This window comes from Scyliorhinus canicula, chromosome 1 (genome assembly GCF_902713615.1).
Source record: "Scyliorhinus canicula chromosome 1, sScyCan1.1, whole genome shotgun sequence".
NCBI lineage: Eukaryota > Metazoa > Chordata > Chondrichthyes > Carcharhiniformes > Scyliorhinidae > Scyliorhinus > Scyliorhinus canicula.
This window is the reverse complement of record NC_052146.1, coordinates 238,559,961-238,574,067: the sequence shown is the minus strand read 5'-3', so window position 1 is coordinate 238,574,067 and position 14,107 is coordinate 238,559,961. Positions and strand designations below refer to the sequence as shown.

Below are 14,107 nucleotides of genomic sequence, written 5' to 3'. Positions count from 1 at the left end.
AACATAGGTAGTTCTAAGGGATTTTTATTTGTATTGGTAAACATTAAAAATAGGGTCTAACATTAGGGTAAACATTAAAAATAAATCTATCTACTAATACCCACTACAAACCCACTGACTCCCACAGCTATCTGGACTACAGCTCTTTGCACCCTACACCCTGTAAGGACTCCATCCCTTTCTCTCAGATCCTTCGCCTCTGTCGCATTTGTTCCAATGATGCCACTTTCCAAAATGGTGCTTCGAAAATGTGTTCTTTCCTCAACCGTGATTTCCCACCTACAGTTGTTTACAGGGCCCTCAACAGTTTGCGATCCACCTTCCACACCACGACCCTTGCCCCCTCCCTCCCTCCCAGAACAAGGATAGAGTCTCCCTCGTTCTCACATTTCACCCCACCAGCCTCCGTATGCAAAGCATAATCCTCCGCCATTTTCGCCAATTCCAGCATGATGCCACCACCAAACACATCTTCCCTTCACTCCCTCTGTCAGCATTCCACAGAGACCGTTCCCTCCGAGATAATCTAGTCCATTCCTCCACCATACCCAACTCCTCTCCCATCACCCATGGTATCTTCCCATGCAATCGCAGAAGGTGTAACACCTGTCCTTTACTTCTTCCATGCTTAACATCCCAGGCCCAAAACACTCATTCCAGGTTAAGCAGCTTTTCACTTGTACCTCTTTCAATCTGGTCTATTGCATTCGCTGCTCCCAATGTGGTCTCCTCTGTATTGGAGAGAATGAACGCAGACTGGGTGATCGCTTTGCTGAGCACTTTCAGTCTGTGCGCATTCAGGGCCCTGGCCTTCCCGTTGCTTGCCATTTTAACACCAGATCCTGTTCCCATGCCCACATGTCTGCCCGAGGCCTGCTGCATTGTTCCAGTGAAGCTCAAAGAAAACTGGAGGATCAATATCTCGTCTTCCGGTTAGGCACAGTACAGCCTTCTGGTCTCAACATCGAATTCAACAACTTCAGATTATTATCTCTACCCCACCTCGGCCCATTTGTTTTCATCCCATTTCATTTTAACTGTCTTTTACCATTTCTTTCTCTCTTGTCTTTCTTTATATATATTTAACCACCCCCATCTTATCCACCTTTCCTTACATTTTCTCCCCTTTGCTTCCCCCTTCCCCTCTCCCCACATCTACACCTTGTCACAGTTTATCACAGTTTCTCTGCTGTTTGGCCTTTCCCACTTTTTGTTCTCTCTGGGGACTGCCATTAGTACTCTTTTCCCGTGGTTTCTGTGGCTATTAGCACCCCGTCCACTGGGTTTCTGTGGCTGTGACTCATCTTTCATTCTCACTCCACAGTACAAAAGGTTCCCACTTTCCCTGTCTTACAGCTTTGACAAAGGGTCACCTGGACTCAACATTAGCTGTTTTGTCTCCCTACAGATGCTGGCAGACCTGCTGAGAATTTCCAACATTTTCTCTTTGATTTCAGATTCCAGCATCCTCAGTAATTTGCTTTTTATTAAAAATAGGGCATAGTTTTAAGTGGATTTATTTAATGTTTCTGTGTCTGGAGGGATAAAACATGTATTAGATTATTGCTGAACAAAGTTGTTTGTACGTGTGGGGGTTGGTGAAGGTCTCTTGTACTTAAAGAGGGCTACGGCATGAAGAATAAATAAAAGGCATAAGCATGTGGATGTTGCTTAGCAACTGGGGCCTTTTAAGGTAGAGAGACTTTGAAGATTTAGTTTTGATAATTTGATTGCAGTTGAAAATAGTGAGAGAAGGCAACTCTCGCAGCTCTGCTAGAAGCAGTTGATTTAGAAGGTTTGATAGGGACCACCTCTCTCAACTTTGTGAGAAGAAATGCCATAGCATGGAGTAATGGTTAAGAATGCTGAGAAATCTGAAGAACAGCTAATTCAGGAAACTAAGAAATAAAGAGAAGTTTCCAAAACATCTAAGGTTGAAGGCACTGGAACAGAGCACTGTTCAGTAAAGATAGACACAGTTGAGAAGAAGGCTGAGATGCCATAAAGATACCTGTTGTGATTTTCAGGTTTGTGAGGTTTTACTACAGCCTGTGGGATGTGAGTTGAAATAAGACCATAAAATGTAGGATCTGAATTACGCAATTTGGCCCATCGTGTTTGCTCCACCATTCGATCATGGTTGATACGTTTCTTATTCCTATTCTCTGCCTTCTCCCTGTAACCCCTGGTCCCCTTATCAATCAAGAACCTATCTATCTCTGTCTTAAAGACACTCAGTAACTTGGCCCCCAAAGCCTTCTGCGACACAGAGTTCCACAAATTCACCAGCCTCTGGTTGAAGAAATTCCTCCCCATCTCAGTTTTAAAGGATCGTCCCTTCAATCTGAGACTGTACCCTCGGGTTCTATCTCCTACTAGTGGAAACATCTTTTCCATGTCCACTCTATCTAGGCGTTTCAGTATTCTGTAAGTTTCAGTGAGATCCCCAGCATCCTTCTAAACTCCATCAAGTGTAGACCCAGAGTCCTCAATGCTCCTCATATGACAAGCCCTTCATTTCTGGGATCAATCTTGTAAACCTCCTCTGGACCCCCACCAAGGTCAGTACAGTTTTCCTTCGATGTGGGGTCCAAAACTGCTCGCAATATTCCAAATAGGATCTGAGCAGAGCCTTATAACAAATAAATTAAATAACTGAGAAAATTAGTGGCTGGATCTCAGAGTTTGTGAAAAACAGGAAAGACAAAGGAAACTTAAAAGGGGGTAGTGTAAAATCCTGGACTGAATTCGCTGTTAAAGGTGGAGCGGAAGCTTTGTTTAAAAATGTAATTTGCAAAACTTGGCTGGAATTTGGAATTCAGGTCAAAAGGGAAAACATTGTTGTGAGAGAAGATTTTTTTTTATAAATTTAGATTACCCAATTATTTTTTCCAATTAAGGGGCAATTTAGCATGGCCAATCCACCTACTCTGCACATTTTTGGGTTGTGGGGGCGAAACCCACGCAGACACGGGGAGAATGTGCAAACTCCACACGGACAGTGACCCAGAGCCGGGATCGAACCTGGGACCTCAGCGCCGTGAGGCGGTTGTGCTAACCACTAGGCCACCGTGCTGCCCTGTGAGAGAAGATTTTATAGTGCGTTTTTGGATAGGTGTTTGGGAATTCTCATATGATGATCATCTGGGGGGATCTGGAGGAGAAATCCTCAGACATTAACTTGAGTTCAGAGCGGTGTGTGTATTTGACCACAGTCATCTTGTGTGCTTAAAAGAGACTTTGTGTGTTAATGAGACCATGGTAATTTAACGTGTACTTTGTAATCCATGTTAATCTTTAAATCCGTGTGTGTTAGTTAAGACAAGGGGAAGTAAAGTAGTATTGTATTGTAATCCCATTTTTCCATGTTAATTTTTTTTTCTTGCTTTTAAAACTAATTAGTGATCCTGAGACTCTGTTCCTCCGTGTTTTATTTAAAAAAGTTACGGTCTTTCAAGCCAGGGTGTCGTTCTGTGATCTTCCTGTCCAGTTACAACATCAACTAGGATCGAACAATTTGGATTATTTGAATTACTTATAACTAAACAACAAACTAATTATAAAACCTAAATTTTCTGAAGCCTCCAGCAATTTGAGTCCATTTTCCAACCAATCAGCACTCTTCTGATGAGTGTAAATTGTTGTTCCCTTTTTTTGAGATTCTTTCGAATTGTCCTGATGAGTGCAGGACGCAAAGTTTCAACAATGTGTCTTTTTCCAGCAATACTGAAGTAATGTACTTTCAAAGTACTATTAGTAGTTAATAAACACTTACTGCTAAACTATTGTTATGGACAGGTCAGGAGCGGGTTCAATTTAAACAGTTCTAATTTTTTCTCTCACCACCCATCCATGAACAGGAAGGTGTATAGATTTTGATTACCCCTTTGTTAAGTGGAGGCATATTTCCCAGCCTCTCAGCCTTGGTGTGATCCAATATATATTAATAACCCCACAGCAACTCAAAGTTGGGTGAGCTCAAAGTTAGTTAATTCGCACACACTTAAAATACAGGAGCAGGGTACATCTCTACATAGCCCCATATAAATTTATACAATAAATGAGGGATAGAGAAAAAAATATTTACAGGACATAGACCACTGAGCAAAAAGTTTTGTTTCATGTGAATCAAATGTCCAATAGTGAATTCCTTTGCAGAGGTCGATAGGTTGAATTGATGTTGGATAATTTACATTTCCAGTAAAGTTGGCTTCCATGATGAGATAGGCATGCAGAGATTAATTAGTTATGTAGGCGACGATATACAAGTACTAGTAGGAACAGTATAGATGGGGACCAGGCATTAAAACCTGGATAGAGCCTTTATTCTGTGCTACTGCTTGAGAGATGGCAGGCTGAGCTTGCAGCCCCACAAGGCAATATTACAGGCTCTTCCAGGTAGATCTTTCCACTGTGGCTTTGACAAAGGGTATATATTCTTTTGTCTGGATTCTTGACATTGTTAATGTTCCAAACATTAAGATTGCAAAGGAAGTTTGCAGGACTCTGTCCTAGTAGACTCCAGTGCCAGGCCTGGCTTATAATTCTCATTGAATTTGAATGCAGTCTACAGGGTCATTTGCGTATATGCAGAGACAACAATGAGGAAATGTCTTTGATACTGCTCGATTAGCTCTTATGGTTTAATGGTCACAAGCAGAGATGACTTCAGTCATTTTTGAAAAGGTCATTGTCCAGTTTCAAATTTTAGTAAGTGATTCAAGTTCAATGTATATTATTGTAAGTTTGTGCTGATTAGTGTTAACGGTAACAATATTTTTGTTAGGTTGGGCGGGATCCATCAATTCATGTTTGGGATACTCAAACACTTAAATGTTTGTCACTACTTAAAGGACAGCACCAGAGAGGAGTATGTGCCCTTGACTTTTCATGTAAGTTACCTCTTAAGTACCTGTTGCAAAGTCTACTAATACTTAAAATATGAGCTTCAATGTTACAACTGGTCTTGCAATTTTGTCGTATCAATCAAATGCTTGCTGGATATGGTCACTGGAAAAAGATGTGTCCCTGTTACCATTTCTTCATCTTCCCGACTACATATGTATCCCAATTGGACTTAACAATGTTTACCCTGTGTCTGGAATTGAGGAACTAATTGAGGTAAAGGAGGGGACATAATTCAGCAATAATGACTTATCCATAGATGGACAAGGACAAGTTAAACCAGTAGTAGCATTAAGAACTGGACATTTGTCCACTGACCCAACTGAATTTCAAAGATCAAGATTAATCTCTTGCAATGTTTAAACATATAGCCCTAAGCTTTACTCCTGATTGGCAAAAAGTATTGTTTTGCTTCAATGCATTATAACAGTGATTGCACTTCAAAAATTATCTATTGGTTGTAAAGAATATCGTGTATATGCATGCTCTTTGAAGAGTAATTCCATTACCCTGCTACCCAGGACATTAGTCCCATTACGCTGCTTTTTCTCCATATCCTAGCAAATCCGCTCCATATATACCCAATTGCCTTGTGAATGCTACATTTGATTCTGTATCCATGGCTCTATAATGGGTTTCAAATCATAACCGCTTTTACATAAAAACATTTATGCTCATGTCGCCTCTAGTTTCTTTTGCCAGTCAACTTAAATCGGAGTCCTTTGGTTAATGACTCTTCAATCTTTGGAAGAAATTTATCTTCATTTACTCTACATAAACCCTTCATGATATTAAACAGTTCTATCAAATCTCCCCTTAGTCTCCGGGCTGTAAGGAGAGCAATCTAGGCTTCCTCAGCCTGTAACCATTCTAATACGTCACATCCGTTTCCACTCCAAAGCCCTCACTTTCATGGCTTTTGTACTGGATGCCTCTGTTTATAAAACCCAGGGTCCCATATACTTTTTTAACTGCTTTATAAACCTGTCCTCTCACCTTGAAAGATTTGTGCACCTGCTGCTGTTGCCCCTTTTGTCTCATGGGTTTTAGTTCTGCTAACAAGCATCATGTGTAGTACTTCATCAAATGCCTTTTGAAAGTTCATGTTATGATCTCCATAGAGACCAAAACTTTTAAAAGATACTAAATTCCCAGTGATGACTTAAAAGAATCACACAACAAGATTAAGTTATAAGACGTGCACTGTAACAAACAAACTAAAAGCAAAATCCACAAGACAATTCTTAGATAATAAATAAAAGCAAAATACTGTGGATGTTGGAAATCTAAAATAAAAACAGAAAATGCTGGAAAAACGGAGCAAAACTGGCAGTTCTCATGCCCACATGTCTGGTCTTAGGCTGCAACAATGTTCTAGTGAAGCACAACACAAACTGGAGGAGCAGCCCCGCATACTCTGATTAGGCACATTACAACCATCTGGACTCAGCATTGAATTCAACAACTTTAGACTGTGACCTTTCTTTTCCGTCTTGACTCCTTTTTTAAATAAAAAAAAGCTTTTTCCCAACACAGTCCCCACCCCTTTTCCCCACTGGGCTATCTAACACTTGGTCTTATGTTTTGCTTTCACTGAGCACTGACTTTTATTCTCCTATTTTTACATTCTGCTATCTTATGCGACTATCGGCATCTTCCAAAGTCCCTCACACTGCTATAACACTTCTGTTTGATGCAATCTCTCCTAGCTCCCACATATCACTGACCTTCAACTTTGCTCCATCCTGCTTATACAATATATCATCCATCACATTTCTTCATCTCTTTATCTGAGAAAGAGTCATGTGGACTTGAAACATTAACATTCGTTCTATCTTCACAGATGCTGCCAGACCTGCTGTTTTCCAGCATTTTCTATTTTTATTACTTAGTAGACAATTAGTATTGTGAACTACAGAAAAGATAACCTTTATTAATGCTTTAACTTCACACCAAACACATATTCCACAACATAATCTTCACAGGATTTTAAGTCTTTCTAGGATACTGTCCACAACCATGCCCAGCTTCTAATGATTTGCTGAGTTGGAAAATCAAGTGACCATCAGTTTCCCTCAGAGAATTTCCGAATCAATGATCAGTATAGTAAGAGCCACTCCAGTGATTTCTCCTCTCAGCTTTTCCTGGGCAAATCTTCAAGTGTCTTTAGATTGCCATGGGACACATCTCTTCGACCAGGGGTTATCCTCCCTCCTGCATTCCGGCTGGCAGCCCACCGAGGACGCGCCGCTTTCTCTACTCTGCTCACCACTCTAGCTGGAGGCACTTGTCTCTTTCTCTCTCTCTCTGTGTTTCCTGTCCAAAACATTGAAGGTGAAGGCCTAAATTTTCACCAAATCAGGCTGGCTTGGGAGATCTACAAAATGGAGAGTGGGTCCCGTTTTGAGATTCACGACCCCATTCCTGGACTGTGTTATTTTCCATGTGGGTCTTTTAAGGATGTAGGTTGGGTTGGGTTACAAGCCAGCATTCCCGACCTTGCTGGCTTCAATGCGGAGATAGGCATGTCCTATACTTCTGCATTTTTCATGGAGTCCGGCCTCGTTTTAATGAGTTGTGGTTCAGGATACCTCAGGAGTGCCATGGGCCATAGTCTGCATTTAAAGAATCTTTCCCTTTCCTGCAGTAAAATTGGTCCAGGAAATGCCACTTTACAGCTGCATTGATATTAGTAGAGACATGGCCTAACCCTTATTCTAGAGCTACAAAACTTATTTTAATTTCAATTGTGAGTTCAAAAGGTGCTTCTCATGTCCTTTATGCCATGTTATGGTTTGTTTATTCACCCACCCTACGTAGCTCCTCATGCCCCATGCAAAGTTATGCCCCCCATGGACCCAAATGCCAAGATATGCCCCACTCTAGTGATAGCTCACACACCCACATGCCAAGCTATGCCTCTCACCCACCCCATGACATCACATGTCCCTCCATTCCAAGGTATTCTTCTCCACCCAGCCTTCAATACCCCTCATGCCAAGCTATTTACTCCCCATCCACCCCCCACTCACTCCCCATGACCCCTCATACCCATAATGCATACTGAGACTTGACTGAGAGCTCAGACATAACTACCCTGTTGAAACACATGAGTCCCAGGGAAGGCATTCCTTGATTTACAACTCTGGCTTTCTGATCGCTGTTGTCAATTCCACAGTATTTATTTATAACAAGGTGAAAAGGTTTCAAGTGCTTGCAGTTTCTGCTATAGACACTTTATATAGTCTGGACATTAACATTTTTATCGGGCTGGAGTGAAAGGGCCTTTTTAACATTGTGGAAAGTAAAGTATTTTAATACATCTTATTGTCACTAAGGGTCCATTGGTTCTATACAGGGTATACAGCGTGAACAGGCTTGGATAATCTTTATTATTAATAATCGTTATCACAAGTAGGCTTATATTAACACTGCAATGGTTACTGTGAAAATCCCCTCGTCGCCACACACCTGCTCCTGTTCGGATACACTGAGGGACAATTCAGAATGTCCAATACACCTAACAAGCATGTCTTTCGGGACTTGTGGAAGGAAACCAGAGCACCCGGAGGAAACCCATGCAGACTCCGCACAGACAGTGACCCATGCCGGAAATCGAACACGGCTCCCTGGTGCTGTGAAGCAACAGTGCTACCCACTGTGCTACCGTGATGTGGAATTGCCATAGATAGACATGGGCCATGTGGGGTAGATTGGGAGGCACGGTTCAACATGGGGATCATGAGAAGTCAGAGGGGCATAGCTTGGCATAGGGGCATGAGATGTCATGGATGGAGTATGGCTGTAAGTCTTTTCTGTTTTTATTTTAATTAGGACAAAGTCCCATAGCACCAAGGTGGGCCTTTTAAACAGCCCATTTCTGCACCTCCTACCTCTCCCCTGGGTTGACTGACCTGATTGCTGCCTACACACGCCCCGGCAATGAATATCCTGCCTTTGTTGGCACATTTTTCAGAAACAGGCAGTCCATACCAAAAGTTTTTCCTGACTCCCGCTATCTGCCTCAGGCTATCCAGGCTAGAAAGTTGGTCCCCAGGTATTGTCCCCTACTGCTCCTGCTTTTGTTTTGCGGTATAAACATTTTCCCTTTGCTTTCAGTAAGTTTCAACCTGGATTCCTTTTCTCCATGGTAACCAAACCCCACAGACATTGCTGTTAGGCAGAATTTGAAGCAGATCACATGACCATATACACTCCTCCATTTACCTGCAATTAAATAGACAGTCCAAAACATAATCATCTTATAAAACCTTAAATTCATAACAATGTACACAACACGAAATACGCAGTCCTCATCCACACTCTCAGCTACCTCGTCCAACTGAGTTTATCTTCAAAATTTGCCAAGAAGCCATGCTACATCAATGTACTACATCCTGTATTGAGAAATCAGCTTTATGTAAAATTTGTATATCATGGAATCATAAAAAGTTACAGCACAGAAGGAGGCCATTCAACCCATCTTGTCCATGCGGGCCCGAGGACACCCAGGTGCCCTTTCTAATCCCACCTTCCTGCACAGGGTCCATAGCCTGTAGTTTAGAGCACTTATGGTGCAGGTCCAAGTTCTTTTTAAAAGAGTTCTGGATCTCTGCCTCCACCACCAACTCGGACGTAAAAAGGTTCTTCCTCATGTCTCCTTTGCACCTTCTGCCACTTATCTTGAATCTGTGTTCCCTGGTTCTAGAATTCTCCACCAAGGGAAACAATTTTATCCTGTCCACTCTATCTCTTCCCCTCATAATTTTGTACACCTCAATTAAGTCACCTCTCAGCCTTCTTTGTTCCAAGGAAAATAATCCCAACAAATAATCCCAATCTATCCAATCTAATTTGTATGAATGTAAAATAACTTCAAAGATTATGATTCCATAATTTCAATGAGGAAGCTGGTTTTCAGCTCATTTTGTTGCAATGTTCATGATTTAGCCAGAAAATGGTTATTTGTATTAGTGTATATTTGGATGCCTCCACCTTTTTAAAAATAAAGCATTACTTAGGATCTGACCTAATCAGTTGTATATTTCTTGTGCTTGTATTTAGTGTTCTAGGAAAACATAAAGAGCACTACCTGAATTTTATATGAAAAAGTAAATTTAAGCAAGTGTGCTGTTCTGGTAAGCAAAACCGTTTATTCCATTGTCATTTCCATTTGTCTTGCAGCTGATGGAAAGAATTTGGTGTCCATTGGTTTAGATGACACCCACACTATAGTAGTGTGGGACTGGAAAAGGGGAGAAAGACAAGCAACGTCAAGGTTAACACTTTACATGCTTCTTTGTCTCCTTTATAACAATTCACTGTAGTGCTTGAAAAAATAGGTGATTAACAATTTATTGCTGTTCCTTTTGTTGAAAGAATTTTGTTAAAAATAATGCTATGACCTTGATTTTTCCTCAGAGGACATAAAGACAAGATATTTGTAGTGAAATGCAATCCGCACCATGTGGACAAACTTGTTACTGTTGGGATAAAGCATATAAAATTCTGGCAACATGCAGGTATCCATCCATTTATCTAGTTTATTCTCCCAAGTTCATTTTGCTAAATCTAATGGGAGAGTATCTACATTTACTCCTTAAACTGTTTCATACAGAATGATTGATTATGACAAGTTGCCTTTTATTTAGATTTATAATGGACTGTTAAAACAGCCAAAGAAACTTTGGATGGTAATCTTGACCTGGTGGTAATATTGATGCATATCACTAGCTTGTTGCTGCTTCTGTTGAACAGTTTATTAGCAAGATTTATGCAAAATTTAACACCGGTTTTACGAGTATTTTTTTATGCTGGCAGAAGTCAGAAAAATAACTCAAATCAATCATTGGCTCTTATTCATGCAAGAATTTATAAAGCACAGTCAGATCAGACCTTAATCGCACTGAATGCCATAAGATATTTTACCTTCATTGCTGGTGGGAAACGGTCAGGAGGGCAGGGAGGTTGTATTTTTAAGTATATGAAACCGGACACCAACCTGCTGAAAATGCATCTATGTTCAGTTGAATGAAAGTGGGTTTGGGGCATCCGAGCAACCCACTCTAGAGAGATGGGTCAGTGATTGTAATGTTATTTAAATAAGTCACTGTTCTTCAGATTTTGGAAAGCAATTAAATTTTACCACTGAGTTGCCTGGCAGTGGAGAGAAGGCTGAAAGTGCAGGATGAAGAAGGCAAGTGCTTTTCCAGCCCAGCTTGTGATTCAGTAGGAGCAGAAGTACTTTTCCCGATCTCTGAAGCAAGCTGTCTGCTGTTTTCTCTCTGGCCCCATGATCTCTCCCTCCCTGAAACTCTCTCCTCGCCTCCACAGCTCCCCCCACCACAAACTCAATTTTCACTGATTTCCAGGGTATTCTCACGACAGTGAATCCACCACAGACTTTCCCATCCAAAATGCTGCCAACCTGTCTACCTATTCAGCTGCTGAATGGGATTCAGGCGGCATTCACCTCGAAGGCAAAACTTTTTTTACTTTTTCACATTCAAATCCATCACACTATGCGTGTAAGCAATAGTACCAAGAATATAATGCTACTTTTCCAACACTCAAATGATCTCAGTAACCCCACACTCAAGTTGGTGCCTCAGTCCATTTCCTCTGCAATTTTCCTGCAAAATATTGAAGCGCAATACCCTTTGGTCAAATTAAATATGTGCATAGTGCCAAATTATTATCTTTGGGTGCACTGCCCCTGTATCTGTGAGGGTACAAATTTAAATAGTGTGTGTTACAATCCAGATGATCTAAATCCATCTTTATTTTTGTTGGAGCATTGACAGTAATGTCATTTTAATCATTAGATAGGTGGTGCAGTATTACAGAATTACTTTAGAATCTGAGCTGTTGTCCTATTCAATGAGTACATATTAGAATTCCAACAGAGTAAGATGCTTTGAAAGAGAAACCTATATTAAAAAGATCCTTTCAGATAATTCATGGAATCCCTACAGTGCAGAAGGAGGCTATTGGGCCCATTGAGTCTGCACCCACCCTCTGCGACGCTCAGCACCCTATCTAAGCCCGCTCCCCCGTACTATTTCCCTAACCCCACCAACCCGGCACATCTTTGGACACAAAGGAGCAATTTTAACATGGCTAATCCACCTCACTTTCACATTTTTGGATTGTGGGAGGAAACAGGAACACCCAGAGGAAACCCATGCAGACAAGGGAAGAACATGCAAACTCCATACAAACAGTCACGCAAGGGCAGAATCGATTGCACTGTAAGGTAGCAGTGCTAGCCACTGAGCCACCATTCGGTGGCTGCAATTCTCTGCCAGTGGGGCTTCAGGCCTGTCATTTTAACACACAATTATTCTCACTAGTTTTCTTGACGTCATCATTGAATCCTTTAAAATGCAATATAGTTTTAGATCAGTTATATCAGGTAAAAAGATTTGCATAACATTTTGCAGAGAGAATATAATAGTCTCTCAATACTGAAAAGAGGGGCATTTGTTTTTGTTCATTACGGGATGTTGGCATTGCTGGCTAGGCCAGCATTCATTACCCATCCCATGTCTCTGAAAAGGTGGTGGTGAGCTGCCTTCTTGAATCACTGCAGTCCCTGAGGTGTAGCTACACCCACAGTGCTGTTAGGGAGGGAATTCCAGGATTTTGACCCAGTGACAGTGAAGAAACAGCGATCTATTTCCAAGTCACGATTGTGAGTGACTTGGAGGGGTATCCCTGTACCTACTGGCCTTGTCCTTCGAGATGGTAGTGGTCGTAGGTTCGGAAGGTGCTGCCTAAGGAGACTTTGTGAGTTTCTGCAGTGTATCTTCTAGAATCTAGATGGTACACATAGGTATTACTGTTCATTGATGGTGGAGGAATTGAATGTTTGTGTAAGGGCTAGTGATCAAGTGGGCTACTCTGTCCTGTGTAGTGTCGAGCTTCCTGAGTGTTGTTGGAGCTGCACTCACCTAGGCAAATAGAGAGTATTCCATTACTCTCCTGTCTTGTGTTTTTAGAGAGTGGACTAGCTTTCAGGGGTGGGGTTGGAGATAAGTGACTTGTTGCAGGACTCCTAGCACTTGACCTGCTCTTGTAGCCACAGTATTTATATGACTAGCCCAGTTGATTTACTAGTCAATGGAAACCCCCAGGATATTGATAGTGGGGAATTCAGCAATGCTAATGTCATTGAATGTCAAGCAGTAATGGTTAGATCCTGTCTCTTGTCGGAAATGATCGTTGCCTGGCACTTGTGTAGCACGAATGTTACTCACTACTTATCAGCCCACATCTGAATATTGTCCAGGTTTGCTGCATTTGGACATGAACTGCTTCAGTATCTGAGGAGTCGCGAATAGTGCTGAACATTGTGCCGTCATCAGAGAACATACCCACTTCTGATCTTATGATGGAAGGAAGATCATTTTTTTTTTTTTAAATAATTTTTATTGAAGAAATTTTTCAAAATACAAACATTTTAACCCCCCCTACATTTACATTTAAATTAGAACAAAACAAAGTCAAACCCCCCTACTTAACAAGAAAAAGAAAAAAGTCCCCCCCCCCCCCCTACTCGCGCGTCCCCCCCCCCCCGCCGGCGAACCGACAGTCAGACCAACTTATCATTTCTAGCAGTGTCCTCGGGCAGGCCTTGCCCGTGCCACCACCGCTACCGTACTTCCTTCGTCTTTGCCCCCCCCCCCCCCCCCCCCCCCCCACCCCCCTCCCTCCCGCCCTCCCCTCCCCTCCCGGGTTGCTGCTGTCACGGCCTCAGTTTCTATCTCTGATCCAAGAGGTCTAGGAAGGGTTGCCATCACCTGAAAAACCCCTGCACCGACCCTCTCAGGGCGAATTTGATCCTTTCCAATTGGATAAAAAAGAATACTCCCTCGCCCTAGGCCTACCAAATCTCCATGGGTCTACCCCTCCCATCTGCTCCATGAACCCCCTTAACACCTCTGCCGCTGCCGGCCTCCTATTCGTCCTGGAACTCGATCTATCCAGCCCAGGGTCTAACACCGTATTAAAGTCCCCTCCCATGATCAGGCCCCCTGCCTCCAGTCCCGGGATGAGGCCCAGCAGGCGCCTCATAAAACCCGCGTCGTCCCAGTTCGGGGCATACACATTTACCAGTACCACATTCTCTCCCTGCAGCCTACCCCTCACCATCACATACCTGCCCTCCTTATCTGCCACCACCTCTGCCGCCACAAACGAC

At 42.2% G+C, this 14,107-nt stretch overlaps 1 protein-coding gene across 15 annotated transcripts in view; it reads left to right on the top strand.

Annotated features, from left to right (window-relative positions):
• LOC119972713 (echinoderm microtubule-associated protein-like 6) overlaps positions 1–14,107 on the top strand; it is a 528,500-nt gene that overhangs the window by 242,026 nt on the left and 272,367 nt on the right. For all 15 annotated transcript variants that reach the window (XR_005462144.1, XR_005462143.1, XR_005462146.1 and 12 more), the window contains 3 exons: positions 4,787–4,892; positions 10,090–10,183; positions 10,327–10,427. Coding sequence is in view for 11 of the 15 variants with exons in the window: in XM_038809940.1 (XP_038665868.1) it covers positions 4,787–4,892; positions 10,090–10,183; positions 10,327–10,427 (301 nt within the window). In the remaining 4 variants the exon portion in view is untranslated. The remainder of the gene's footprint in view (positions 1–4,786; positions 4,893–10,089; positions 10,184–10,326; positions 10,428–14,107) is intronic.